Source organism: Zootoca vivipara, chromosome 8, assembly GCF_965207765.1.
Source record: "Zootoca vivipara chromosome 8, rZooViv2.hap1.1, whole genome shotgun sequence".
In the NCBI taxonomy this organism is placed as follows: domain Eukaryota; kingdom Metazoa; phylum Chordata; class Lepidosauria; order Squamata; family Lacertidae; genus Zootoca; species Zootoca vivipara.
In genome coordinates this window covers 2,587,757-2,602,857 of record NC_142591.1, presented here as the reverse complement: position 1 = coordinate 2,602,857, position 15,101 = coordinate 2,587,757, and the positions used below count along the sequence as shown (strand labels likewise).

At 42.0% G+C, this 15,101-nt stretch overlaps 1 protein-coding gene across 3 annotated transcripts in view; it reads left to right on the top strand.

Moving 5' to 3' along the window:
• The window catches only part of RIN2 (Ras and Rab interactor 2), a 74,930-nt gene extending 60,822 nt beyond the window's left edge, over positions 1-14,108 (top strand). For all 3 annotated transcript variants that reach the window (XM_035101975.3, XM_035101971.3, XM_088675952.1), the window contains 4 exons: positions 4,619-4,924; positions 6,945-7,076; positions 10,012-10,175; positions 12,146-14,108. In XM_035101975.3, coding sequence (XP_034957866.3) covers positions 4,619-4,924; positions 6,945-7,076; positions 10,012-10,175; positions 12,146-12,466 — 923 coding nt within the window. In that variant the 3' untranslated portion in view covers positions 12,467-14,108. The remainder of the gene's footprint in view (positions 1-4,618; positions 4,925-6,944; positions 7,077-10,011; positions 10,176-12,145) is intronic.
• Positions 14,109-15,101: the final 993 nt, after the last annotated feature.

The window sequence follows — 15,101 nt, the reverse complement described above, 5'->3', positions numbered from 1 at the left end:
TGGAGGGCCGCAGTCTGGGGATGCCTGCCCTAGCATGTCCACTCTAGCAATGTTGTTGTACTTGACTGCTATGTGTTTCACATCCCACACATACTGGGGGGGGGGGCTTGTGCTGCGTTGCCGGCCTTTCCCCTTCCTCACTCTCTCCCTTCCCAGCCTTGGGGGAGAGGACGGGGGACTATGCACAGGGCGGATGCCGCTTTGCCATGCTCCTTGCCATGCAAGGTCGCAAATATAAGCCGCACTTTAACTTTTCACGGTTGGAATTTGGGGAAAAGGCGAGGCATATCTTCAGGCCAATATGGTAGATTTGCCAACAAAATCATTGGAAGGCCTGTGGACAGACGTTTCTGTGTACTATTACCGGTAGTTTTGGGGCGACTTTTCTCAAACATGTGTTGATTTTTTTTTTTTACCAAAGCAGCCACTATTTCTTACTTGTCTGACATTAACACCTTGCTGCTCAGCATGAGAAAAGAAGAGAAAAGAAGGAAGGAGTAAGGTCTAATAAGTGCACAGCTTTGTCAAAAGTCCCAAAGATTATAAAGGGACTGTTAAAAAAAAAATCTCTTTCCAATGCCCAGAACCATCAGTCCATACATTTACTCAGGGCTTGTCCACCCTTCTGGATGTCCCGAAGTGCCCCATGCTTAGAAAGCACGGGGCTGAGCAGTTTCCTGCTTGTCCTATCTTTCTAGGCACAGGTCCAAGTGCAGCTTCCCCCTGGAAAACGTGCTCTTTACCAATAAATCTGCCATTTATTCCAATTCAGCAGTAAACCACAGGTTTTCCCGGGGGAAAGTGGCCGGGCAAATGGACGTGTGGATGAGCACTTAGTTAACAATATTTATATGCTACCCAGTGACAAATGGGCATTGCCCCCATGTCATTCCCAGATCTGCTCCAAAGGATTGGGGGAGATTCTCAGAACAAATTTAGGAACTTCATGGGGGAAAGAAAGCAGGGGACGGGGATGGGACATTTAGTTGTGCAATGATGAAACCCACTAAGCATCAGCCACTTAGTGCTGTGTTGTATACAGCCGGGGATAAGCTGTTGTCCCATCCATTTTGCTACTGTTTGCATTGCATTGATTGCATCACGGCAGTTTTCCCCTTGTTAACAAAGAGACAGGAAAGCTGAGCCCTGGGTTTACTTTAGGAGAAGGTGTCAGGAATTTTGAAAGAATGTGGCCTAGAAGAAGCCAAGCTATGCACAACTGATAAAGGGCTGCCTTTGTGGTTATCTCTTAGGTGTGCAAACATTACTTCAAGGTTACAAATATTGACCCTGTATTGTGTTAGTAGGCTCAAAAGCTGGGAAACAGTGTTGCATTTAGTTCCCAGATTTTAGCTGCAAAGCAGTTTGTATGTGGGAGGATTAATTTTTAGAGCTAAAAGCTGGCTACAACAATTCCTTCTTCAATTTTCTAAAGTGCAACTGTCACCCCTAATGCTTTTTACAGTGATTGCTAGTGACTTCATAAGCCCATGTGTCATGTGCTTCCTGCTGCAGAATCTCTTCCTCCATCCACACCAATGTGCTTCTTTAATCCCAAAGAGGTGTGTGTTGTTTTACTAAGGAATTGATTCTAACAAATCCCTTAAGGCCTGTGAGAGTTGTGCCATCATTCAGTTTTCAGATGGGGTAGTTTGTTTGAATTCTCAAGGAAACTATGTATACTGTATCTTCATACTTATCCATAATGTGTATATTTTACAAAAGTACATTTACCTCCTGTTTATTCCTCCATGTTTTGTTTTTATTTGTATGGTTAGACTTAGTAAGGTATGCAACTTCGAGTTTTTAAAAATGGATGTTATTCTGCCTCTGCAATGGGTTGCATGGTCATTCCATTATATTGTCAGTTAATTAATGTTTATGTCATCTTTTTGTGGCTACATACACAGCCTATTACTGGGGTTTGGAGAGGGGACTAGGCACCTGCTATCAAATATATCTGAACTCAGCCCTGCACTTACTTTCCTTGATGTGATGATACAGGATTGCTCATGAGTCTCTCTCACACACACACACACATATAAAACTTTCAGATTCCACCACCTCAACATCTTTCTTTCTTTCTCATAAAATCCCTACTCTTTCCATCCCCGATCCCCTTCCTTTTCTCTTCTTTCTCCTTCCTCCCCAACAAATAATAATAATAATAATAATAATAATAATAATAATTGATAATAATAATAATAATATCACATACCTTCATGCATATATCTCTCCATCCACTTTCAGTAGTAACTCCCACTTTTGTGGTCTTTTACCTCATGCTATAACTTGAATCACCACTGCATTTTTTATCATTACTATTACTATTCCCCCCCCCCTTTATTTTCCCTTTTTATTTTACTATACTGTTCCTTTTCTTTTTTCTTTTCCCGTTTTCGTTTTTTGAATACTACCCTGTCAGCCTTTAATTTTTAACTTTTTACTATGAAATCCTAATCCCACTTCCCACCCTTAACTGGACCCCACTCCCTCATTTGTGTGTATGAGTGTAGGTGTGTCCCCACAAACAACACCCTCAACACACACCCTCCCTCTGGCCCCACTCCATTGGTCTCTTGCATCTCTGTTAATCCCTTTATGTCAACTGTTTGTCTGTTGGTCTGCTTGTCTTTCTGCCTGTCTGCTTGCCTGCCTCCCGCTTCGCCAATAGCCGCCTAATCCAGACGTTCTGTAAAAGCCACCAGTCAACAATGTGGTTCAACTCAGCAACTCAACAATACCCAGGAACCACCACTGCCAAAACTACTAACCACAACACACCCCACTCCAAAAGGATACCATGCACATCTCAAAACCAGGCCACCAGGGAGATTGAGATGGCACCAACCAGGGAAGTGACAAACAGCACTGAGACCACAACATTGCCCCAGGATGTCAACAACCCAACAACAAAATGAGGCCTGAGGGAAATGGAACTGAGACTAGCAGAACTACTGAAGAACACAGTGACTCCCCTGAAGACAATAATCAGCGATCTGACCTCCAAAGTGGAAACCCTCACTAACACCATCTCCACTCTAGAAAATAAGAACCAAATGCATAGAACACCACAGAAACTAGTGCTCATATGCCCAGGAGCCTCACCAAAATGCTGGAGAGGATGCACCTCCACAGGCACATACCTCCACATGTGGTGAGAATGTCTCAAAATCCAACTCTTCTGGACATCAGTCATACAAGAAATATTCAAAATAACTAAGCAAGTATTAGAAGTCACCCCAGAACTGGCCCTACTGAACACCTTCCAATATAATAATGCCCACACACATTATAAGGAGCTCATAACCCACCTACTCTCAGCAGCCAGAAGCATCATAGCCAGACACTGGAGAGACCTGTCAGGAGTAAGCATGAACCAATGGTATCAAATAGTATGGGAAACAGCCTTACTAGAAAAACTAATCAATAAAATGAAACTGACACGGGGACAAATAGAAGAAGACACCTTCACCATGGTATGGCTCCCCTTTATCACATACATAGCCGAACAACAACAAAAAATCTGCCAACAGCATACAAATCAATCTGGCTAACCTGATCCAAAAACCCACCCTCTCTCACACTCACATGCATAAACAAAAGCCAGCCAAAGAGAACCAACCACGCCATAGGCCACCACCAAGGAAATAAAACAAGCGAATAGAAAGAGAACCTACACAAGTGACGCTGACACAAAACCCCACACATACACTAAGTAGAAGAATAGAAGCATTGCCCCCTGCACCCTCCCGTCTCACCATCCCCCCTCCCCTTCCTTTCTCCTCTTTTCTTCCCAACCTAATACTGCATGCAACACTAATGTCTCACAACAAATGAAACTGATCTGTAGAAAATAAAACTTGAAAAAAGAGACAATGTCTGTATTTTTGTAAACTAAGAAAGCTTTAATAAAAATATATTTTAAAAAAAGAAAAGAAAATGGAGAAAATGGATAGAAAGCAGTTACACTCTGGCTCTCACAGTACTCGAACCTGGGACCATTCAGTGAAGCTGAACTTTGGATTCATGACTGACAAAACTTAAGTACTGAACTGCATCACGCAGCACATAGTTCGGAATTTGCTCCCACAGATGTAGGTAAAGCTAGAAAGGTGGGTGGATTAGACAAGTTCATGGAGAGTAAGGCTAATAGCTGCAATGGCTGAGTCCTGTCTCCATTGTTGGAAGCAGTATGTCTCTGAAGGCCAGTTGTTGGGGAGTGTGCAGTTTCACTTAGCTCCTGTTGTGGGGTTTCCATAGGCAACTGGATAGCTATTGTGGGAAAAGGATGCTAGACTTGATGGACCTTTGGGCTGATCCAGGAGGGCTCTTTTTACATTCATACAAATAGGGACTGTATTTTGCACTGTTGACTGTCTTTATTTTATAGTTTTTCTTTTTAAAAAAATTAGCATGAATAAAGATGAAGTCTGAATTGTGGACTGTCTTTCTTCCTGTCATCTAGAACTGGTTTTGACATTAAAAATGAACCTGGCAATTTAACGGAATGATTATTCTGGCCTCAGTAAATGGTTTCCATTCTTTCTCTCCCTCGAGAGAGCAAAAATCATGTTCTTGGCCAGCTAATGAACCAAGCTTGCCTGTCTCTTTGCAGATGTGGTGTTGGAGAAGGCCATGCATAAGTGCATCCTGAAACCCCTCAAGGGTCATGTTGAGGTGATGCTAAAAGAGTTCCATACAGCTGACGGCTCTTGGAAACAGTTGAAAGAGAACCTTCAACTTGTCCGACAACGGAATCCTCAGGAGCTTGGGGTGTTTGTCCCAACACCAGACTTTGTAGATGTTGAAAAGATTAAAGTCAAGTTCATGACCATGCAGAAGATGTATTCTCCTGAAAAGAAAGTCATGCTGCTTCTAAGAGTCTGCAAACTAATTTACACTGTGATGGAAAACAATTCAGGTAAATGCTGTCTCTTGACCAAAGATTTCTTTGCTGTTCAGGAACCTTCTGGAGGGAGAGGGGAAAGTGAGCAAATGTTTTATCTCCCAACAGTTTCCAATCTCCCTTTTCCTTTATCTCACAGGTTTTGTAATTTGTAATCTGATAGTCTGCAGTTTGGTTCTGTTTGTTTTCATACTTGCACTATTTCTAGCATGTTGCAGTGACTAGTTGGTGTAACAGGGATCTGGAATGAAGGCAGTGTCTGCTAAGAAGAGATTAAACTAAAAGGGGATTGATGGGCCCAGATATTGGAGCACGTTGGAAAAAACAACAGGGAATCTAGCTAGCCATAGGTGGGCATTTCTGAATACAGTAATTTATGAAAGCAATAAAAGAATTTGGCATTGGTTCTGCATTTAAATTGTGTATTCGAACACTATGTATGCATTGCTGTAGTGTGAGAAAAGGCCTGTGATGCAGGTGCCAGTTCATGCCTTTTTCTTAAAGTCTGATACAAAAAGGGCACAATTTAAATGGGCAAATACATGTGTGGTACTGTCAATTATGTCAATTATGAACGATGCGCACACAAATATGCAAATATCGCTTGCTAGAATTCCTGCACCCTCCGCATGCTTCCTGAAATTGGCCTGGAGTGTTTCAGGAGAGCAGCACATGAGGCTGGAGTGGTGGTCCAGATGGAGGGGCTAGAAGAGCGTGACATTGAATTCCACCCGTTGATTTGCAATGAACTGACCTTCAGACTGCATTTTTGCATTGTGAAGAACAATGAAAAACACGGTGTCACATCACACTTGTTTTAGAGGCTTAGTTTGAATAATTTGAAAATGGTGTGAGCCTTGAAAAGGTCTATGCCCTAAGACTAGTGCAGGCTTTTCCCATTCCAGGGTTCTGCAAGGTTTACGAGGAATGGCTAATCCTTTTAGGTGGAACAGAAGTGTTGCTGTAAGTATGAGCACAGTCCCAACCACCCAGGGGTAGGTAGCATAGAATTGAACTCACATGGTGCAAGCTAGCTCCTCACATAAGTTTTCAGTAAACCATGAAGCTGGTCAAGAGCCCCACAATAACATCTCATTGCTGAGCTAACATGGACATTGCTTAATCCAGACAGCAGTTGCTTAGCACAAATCCCAAGCTTTAACTCAGGGGTCCCCAAACTACGGCCCGGGGGCCGGATGCGGCCCAGTTGGCCTCCCAGTCCGGCCCGCGACGACCCCCGCTGCTCGCCGCCGCCCGCTCTTACAGCGCGCAGCGCGGCGGTGCTCTTCCAGGTCGGAAAAAAGCGCCGAAAATCCTTTGTGCGCATGCGTATGGGCCTCTCCTGACCCAGAAGAGGTCATTTCTGGTGCACTTCTGGGTCGGGGGAGGCCCATACGCATGCGCACAAACGATTTCCGGCGCTTTTTCTGACTTGGAAGCGCGCCCCTGCGCCGATTGGCGCGGTGGGAACCGGCCCAAAGCCCAGTAAGTCTGGGGACCCCTGCTTTAACTGATTTGTACCACAGTACAGTACCTCAGCACTACAAGTATTTAACTTCGGTGTAGCTAGTTGCCATCCTTTAATCTGCTTATCCAGTCCGGTGATGTCATATAAAGTATATGAATATGTGTGCCCGTGCTAGAAGTTCATTGGGTTTGCAATCACGTTCTCTTTAATTTTACACCAATGGTAGAATGTAAAGGATCCCTGGAGAGTTAAGTCTATGGGCTGTGGCACTCACCTCTCTTTTCAGGCCAAGGGAGCCAGCATTTGTCCACAGACAGCTTTCCGGTGCAACGGAACACCATGATGGAAGCCAGAGCACATGGAAACGCCATTTACCAATGGATCCTGTGATAATAGCATATATGTTTGAGTAAAATTCACTTGTCATTAATCTAAAATGATTCAGCTGAATAGAAACAGCAGTGCAGAAGACTGCCTTTAAACATGGAAGGAGGCAGACAAATCTGGCAGAGGGTTGTGATTAATGCCTATATTTTCTTTCCCCACTCTTCCTCGCCCTTCGTCAAGGGAGGATGTATGGAGCTGATGACTTTTTGCCAGTGCTGACCTACGTTGTGGCTCAGTGTGACATGCTGGAGTTAGATGCTGAAATTGAGTACATGATGGAGCTGCTGGACCCATCCTTGCTACACGGAGAAGGTAAATCCCCTTGAAGCTGTGAGGTGACTCCTTTGCCAGGAATTTGTTTACTTGTAGCCTGCCTGAATAGACAGCCTTTAAAAGAATCCTGAGAGCCTCTAACTTGTTGCCATGACTTATCAAGTAATGCCTACAAACAAAACAAAAAGATAACCCCAACCAATGAAGATAAAATGCCTTGTGTTCCTGCCCACATAGAGAGAGGGTATTTTTAAATTAAAAATAATAATATGCTTTTCTTTGTGATTCTGGAAGGAGGAAACTGTCGTTTGGGCCTAGCAACTTGGGCGGTGGTGATTTTTTTTTAAAATGTATTTTTCTTGATTTACAAAGGTATGTGCAATGTCTCTCTCTTGTATTCCCCCTCCCCCCATGTAACATTTTTTTACAAACCAGTTTCATTTGTTGAGACATTAGGAAGAAAATGGGGAAAGAGGTGGAGGGGGGGAAGATGAGTGGGGATGGGGTCGGGTGGCGATGTTTCTATTTTACTTAATATATGTGGGGTTTTGTGTCAGCGTTGCTTGTGCAGGTTCTCTGCTTGTGATCCTTTGGTGGTGAGAGAGGTTGGGGTTGGCCTAGGGTGTGGTTGTTCATTTGTGGTTGGCTGTGGTGGTCTTTGTTTCGTGTGTGAGTGGGGTGGGTGAGTGTTTTGGATCAGGTTAGCCATATTGATTTGTATGCTGTTGGTGGATTTTTGTCATTGTCTTGTTGGGCAGAAGAGGGCCTTCTCAGGGGTGGCACCTGCCCTGTGGAACGCCCTCCCATCAGATGTCAAGGAAATAAACAACTATCTGACTTTTAGAAGACATCTGAAGGCAGCCCTGTTTAGGGAAGTTTTTAATGTTTAAGAAATTAGTGTATTTTAATGTTTCTGTTGGAAGCCGCCCAGAGTGGCTGGGGAAACTCAGCCAGATGGGTGGGGTATAAATAATAAATTATTATTATTATTATTATTATTATTATTATTAGTGCAGGGGTTGCGTTCCTGGCCCACTCATGTGTCAGCAGAGTGCATGTAAACCCCCCCCAATTCTACCCCCTTTTTGGCCACTTCTGGGTTGCGGCAATGCGTGCGTCACAATCATGTATGCATTATACAACTGTAAAATGGTCTTGGCCTGTACAGTGATACCTCTACTTACGAATTTAATGTGTTCTGAACGCACATTCGTAAGTCGGAAAAAATTGTAAGTCGCATCCCATAGGAATGCATTGGGAGAAAAAATTCGTAAGTAGAAGCAACCCTATCTAAAAATTCATTAGTAGAAAAAAATCCTATCTAAACCACATCCAAGATGGCGGACGGAGCTCCATTCGTAAGTAGAAACATTCGTAAGTAGAATTATTCGTAAGTAGAGGTACCACTGTACTTGAAACCCTTTGCGGAACACTTCGTTATTATTTTTTAACACACAGGTTAGTCATTTTTGTCAAAAAGGCATGGAGTGGAGAAGCCACACAGAGGTAGCAGCAGCTCTCCAGTTCATACTCAGACAACCAAAAATATACTCTTTCTGCCATGCAGAAAGAATGGGAGAAGAATATGTGAATCAGTTTTATTACTAGAATTTCCTCTTGACTTTTATTTAGGTTGTTTGAGAACATTGGGCTTGTTATTAAGGTGACATTTGCAAAAACCAAACCAACAATGATTTAGCTCTTAAAATATGTCTCCTGCTTGTGGCTCTGAAACTTTTCCTGCCTATGCAGGAGCCTATGGCTCGTTATAAGCCTGGAGTAGTGAAGGATTCCAGAGGCCCCTCCCCTCCTGGGCAGCTGAGAGCAAAAGAATGCTGAAGCTGTTGAATCTGGCAAGGAACTTCTGTTTCCAACAGCAAAACAAAAACAAGCAGGGCCAAGCTTCTGGCCAAGCAGCTGGATGTTGATACTTCCTTGGCCTCCAAACTGCATCAGATTTCTCTGTGTTACTATTTGCAACAAGTTGCATTTGTCTTTTCCAGAAATCCAGTGGTGGGTGGGGGCGTGAACAGAATTCCATCTAATGTGGAAGGGGCATTTGAGTACAGCAGGAATGAGAAGTGCAACAAACACCAGAGTCTGCTTTAAGTCATCTTCCTGATGTTTGTGCTATACTTGCCACAGTGTGTGGTGTCAAGAAACCAGGAGAACAAAACAACTCAGAGGGTTGAAACCCACTGGCATGGCTGTGGTTTCAATGTCACACCCCAGAAGGATGGCAGACCCCCAATTTGTAGTAGTAGCAGTAGTATTTATTAAATTTGGATACCTCTCTTCAAGAGGAGACTGAGAAGAGATAGGATAGCCATCTTCAAATATCTCAAGGGCTGCCACATGGAAGATGGAGCAAGCTTGCTTTCTCCTGCTCCACAGGGTAGGACTTGAACCAACGGCTTTAAGTTACAAGAAAGGAGATTCCAACTAAACATCAGGAAAAACTTTCTGACAGTAAGAGCTGTTTGACAGTGGAATAGACTTCCTTGGGAGGTGATGGAGTCTCCTTCATTGGAGGTGTTTAAGAAGAGGTTGGATGGCCATCTGTCATTGATGCTTTAGCTGAGACTCCTGCATTGCCGGGGGGGTGTCTGTTCCAACTCTACTATTCTATGATTCTATGATCTGTAGATTTCAGGGTAAAAATACAAAATAAAAGCACAAAATACATAATAAGAACAAGAACAAGAACAAACTACTAGCACATTGATAGCTAACCTGCTATCCAGATGCACACTTATCATCCTTCTTGAGCATTGGCCATGCGGGCAGGGGCTGATGGGAATTGGAGTCCAACATCTGGAGGGTCACAGGTCCCCCTCCCCCCACTTTCATTTAATGAAGACAGCAGATCACTCTTGTCTGTCTTGGAAAATTACGTTTTACACTGATTATACATATAAGTAATCAGGCTGTTGGTAATTATCTCTGGAACACTCTTCTCCTGATTTCTTCGCAGGTGGCTACTACTTGACAAGTGCATATGGAGCACTTTCTTTGATAAAGAATTTTCAAGAAGAACAAGCAGCTCGGCTGCTGTGCTCGGAAGCCCGGAATACCCTCCGACAATGGCATAAGCGTAGAACAACAAATAGAATGATTCCATCTGTGGATGATTTTCAGGTACAGTTGATGACTTTTCCATATGATGACTTTTCTACTGTGGGCAGAGTATAAGTGTGATATACAGGGAGGGGGGAAAGCATTTGATCCCCTGCTAAATTTGCCCGTTTGCCCTCTGGCAAACCCCCAGAAACACAGAAGACAAAAGTCAGAGATGTAAGTTAAATGAATATCTAATATTGGCAAAGCTAACTGCGATAAGAAATCAGTCAAAACAATTTTTTTTAAAAAAAAGAGTGGAAATGTTATGAGGGCTATATGGCATAGCACTGATCCTTTTTGTAAAGCTAAAACATATGTTTCACTGTTTGAATTTTATGGTTAGCAAAAAAAACTCCAAGATTTGGGTTGCCATGCTTGCAAACATATTAGAAAATAAATGTGGAGGATGTTTCTTCCCCTTAGAAACAAAAGTATTTGCTGGTGCATCCTGAATGTACATTTTGCCCTATATTTGACCAAATCCCTCCAATGACTCATTTCACTTCATGTCAGAACAAGCTATGTTCCAACATGCACACTCTGCTCTTCTTTCTTCCCTTCCTTCCTTCCTCATTTCTATTTTATCCCCTTCTCTCTCCCCTCCCTCCTTTTTTCCTTCCTCAAATCTCCCCCTTTCATGTCTTCCCTTAGATTCTAGACTATGTCTGTTTCCGCTTATGGCCAGCATGTGTGTGTGTATGCTTTTTGTGTCTTTTTTTTTTTAAAAAAATCCTAATTATTTTACTGGAAGAAAGAAATGTTAACAAAAGCAATTCTTCCCCACCTCCGCCTTCACTGTTGACTGGTGCTTTACTTGTTTTATTCTGCTCTGGGATTGTTACATTTAAATAGGTTTTATTATCTCCTGCATTATTTTATTTTGAGTTGATTGGAGGCCTTTCTTGGGCCAAAAAGTGGCATAGAAATGAATTTATGGAGAAGCAAATATACTACTTCTGCAGTGAGCAAAATAAATAAAAAGGACTGGCGTTCCCACTAAAAGAAAATGCAAAAAAGGTGGGAATAACTAATAACAACTCACATGTTCAGCAAAAGCTCCCACAGACCTTGCCTAGAATTAATGAAGCTTGAATATTATCAAATTGGACTCAGGAAAAGAGACATGAATCATATTCCCAAATGAGCTTCCCGAAACCAGTTCCTTGCTTCAATTTTAAAAAGCAAAAGCCAGACACATGTGCTCTGTGGAATTGCAAAATGCTTTTCATCTGCATTGCTGGCTGATGAAGTCTGATTTGTGTGACTAGGGCTTGGCCCACTTTTCCCCCTGAGCTCTGCTGCATATTGTGTTAGCCTCTTCAACAATAGGAGTTTCTTAGTATGACCACCATTCCCCAGAGAAGGCTCAGTGACACTTTGCCACCCTCTGGCATATGCCCAAGTCTCAGCTGAGTGAACTCAGTCTGGCCACAGATGATAGCTTTGCAGGACACAATAAAGTGAGCTCAAAAGCATAACCTTCATGGCAGGCTAATAATGAATAAGCAGAGGAAGTGTTGGGGCTATTAAGTAAGTCCTTTACTCACATGGGCAGGTTGAATAAAATTTCAGCAAGGGTTTCCAGTTTCTGCCTTCAGGGAACATTTACTGCATCAGCTTGTCTGCCATGGCACCCTTGTTACAGAATATGCATTCCATTTGAACAGAGCGCTGGTTAGGCCTATGAGGCCTCAATATCTGATATGTGGATTGAGGGTGATTGAGAAGATTTTGCTTTGAGTAGACCTGCTGCAATTAATGGCTCTAATTAATGGTTCATTAATTTCTGTGGATCTGCTCTGAGTAAAATTTAGTTGTATACCACCCTTAAGGTTTCCTGGAACACAGAGGACCTCTGATTAATAACAAGAGGAACAACTATATTACACATTGATTAGCCCAGCAACCAGGTGAAATCGTGCGGGTTTTTTTAAATTAGGTCTTGAATTTGAATATTTATTCTTCTCGTGTATTTCCCCACTTCACAGAACTATTTGCGAGTTGCATTCCAGGAAGTAAACAGTGGCTGTACAGGGAAAACCTTGCTCGTGAGACCATATATTACTACAGAAGATGTGTGCCGGCTTTGTGCTGAGAAGTTTAAAGTGGACATTCCTGATGAGTATAGCCTATTTCTTTTTATTGATGACACCTGGCAACAGCTGACAGAAGATACCTATCCTCAAAAAATCAAAGCTGAACTGCACAGCCGGCCACAGCCCCAGGTCTTTCATTTTGTTTATAAGCGCATCAACAGTGACAATTATGGTGCCATTTTTCAAAACGACAACAGCGGCCACACTTCATAAAGCTCATGTGCTTTATGGTTGGGTTTTAAGTTGCTGAAAGCACCCTTTGCTTGCTGACTTGAGTTCATTAGACACTTCTCTGCAGGGCTCTAAACCAAATGTCTGGTAAGAACATGAACAACAATCACTGCCACTGACTAAATGTAATATCTATACAGGGCCATTGTACAGCTGTAGAACAGAAGTGCTATAGGGTATGGAGAGGGGGCTGAACTTCATGGATCACTGTTCTTCTCAAATATACTGCAGTATGTCACACCAGCACATCTGTATTGCATTTTACTCTCCTCTTTAGTTCAAGCCCTAGTTTGCATTAACTTTACTGATGGCCAGACTATCTATAAGCTAGCTGGTGGGCTATCCATTTCACCAGTGTACATATATATATGCAAAACTGTCCAGTGCAGGGCATCAATAAACTCTGTCATATGGATGGTAGCAGCCTTCTCTAAAGTAGAATTATGATTATTTTACTGAAGGCAGCTTGTTTTTATATGTATCACAGAAATTTTATAACAGTTGCAGGTAAACTGTCATGGTTGGTCCTTAAAATATTTTTTAAAACTATAAAATGTTCTATAATTCTGCATGTGATTTTTAACATTTAATATTCAAAATAAATCTCTTGCTGGTTTTAGAGTATTACATTGAACACTCCTGTGAGATTTAGATTGTTTATTGCCTTTTCTTCCCTGATTTAAGTGTTTTTAAATCTATCAAACTCATTTTAAGGTTGATAAAATTCTGTAAGTAATTTGTATTTTTGACATTGGCTACCCAAAGCCTTTTAGAAACCTGATGTACCACTTACTGAATAATTATTTATATATACTGCAATCTTGAATGGACAGATAAATTGGACAAAAGTATTTGAAAGAAGTGAATATAGAGACCAGGAAAGTGAGAAAACATAGTGTGGCTGCTTTAGAAATGACGTGTTTTAGGGCATGTGTTTCAAATAACACAGTTTAGTTACTCCATTGTTGTACACAAAGTTAGCCAAAGAAAGATAGCTGAGAACTCCATCACTCCTCTTTGTGGAAGAGTGACTGGACATTGTTGAAGATAGATGTGAGTGACAGTCACTCAAAATGGGGGGGTTGTATTGTGAGGTTACCCCCAGTCTGCTGGTTCAGGCTTCTTGCAGAACGTAAGTGAAGGAAGTGGGGGGGGGGGTCCAAAGTTTGAAATATTGTACAAATACAAATATTGATTTGACATCTGTTACGTTAGAAACAGCAAAGAACTGAATTTACAGGTTAAACAGATTTATGCAGACTGAAACGAGCAACATCACATGCATTTTACTGTGGCTGAAAAAGTAAATGTTTTCCATAGGCATACAAAATGTAAGTTTCTTTCCAGAGAACTAAAACTGGGTTGTAATTTTGAATAAAGTCTACCTAAAAGATAATCGCTCCCTCCAAATCTTCTGTGCAACCCCAGAGGAAGTGGGAGATGAGAGATATTTCATGGGGTGGATTTTACTGTCTGGCTCTGCAAGTGCATTTTGTATGTACGTAAATATGTATATGCATGTTGATTTGCCACATACCTGCCACCTTGACATGTGTCTATGTTGTATTTCATTTTTGATAAAACAGTAGTTTTGCACATAATACATTGTAATACTTTACTATAATGAACATGTTTGTGTATATGTGAATAGTCTGTATTTAAGTACTCATCAGTTTCTTGCACTTGCAAGACATAGCCATTTTCTAGTCTCCTGAAACCATTCTTTAGTCCAGCTCATGTGGTTTGCTGTACATTGGAGTCTTAGAGCTGGTTCACACACTCATATCTATCCCTTGATTTTTTTATCATTTACTAACTGTAAACTTACAGCACTGGAAAACATTATATTTTTGAGGTGATATATGACACTTTCCCCTGTTACAGATCTATGATAACTTCTGCTGCAGTAATGGTCATAGATCTGTGAACTAGCCCTGACGACCAATTCACACAGTATACTTTAAAACATCTTGGGTGCATGCCTATTTTAATGTGAACAGGTTGGGGTGGAAATTATTGCTATCATGTTTGGTCTATATATAATATGTACCCATTAGGGAATCAAGACTAATTGTAGTCTCAAAGTGAATCAGGAAATATAAGATACATCTTGATTCTAAGACTTTGAATGTTTTGAGCTCTGGCTTCTGTTCCCCTGTGCCAATTGCTACTAGGAAACCTGTGCCAGCAACGGTCACAGTAGGGATCAGCAGAGTTCACACTGGTCAAAAGCACTCCGATCTCTGGAGGATGAGGACAAATGGAACATCCTAAGGACATAGTGACAGCTCTGCCTTAGACTGAAAATGACTTGTGTCATTTGATCTTCTTCCATTTTAGGCATACAGTGGTACCTCTGGTTACGAACGTAATTCGTTCCGGAGGTCCGTTCTTAACCCGAAACCTTTCTTTCTTTAGCTAATGGAGCCTCCTCACTGCCACCATGCGATTTCTGCTCTCATCCTGGGGCAAAGTTATTAACCTGAGGTACTAGAGTCTGTAACCCAAACTCTTTGTAATCCGAGATACCCCTGTATATCAGTTGTGTGCGGTCCATGGACTAGGGAGATTAGACTAGTCCCCTAAATTTTCCCCTGGCATCACTTTCCTAAAGCCT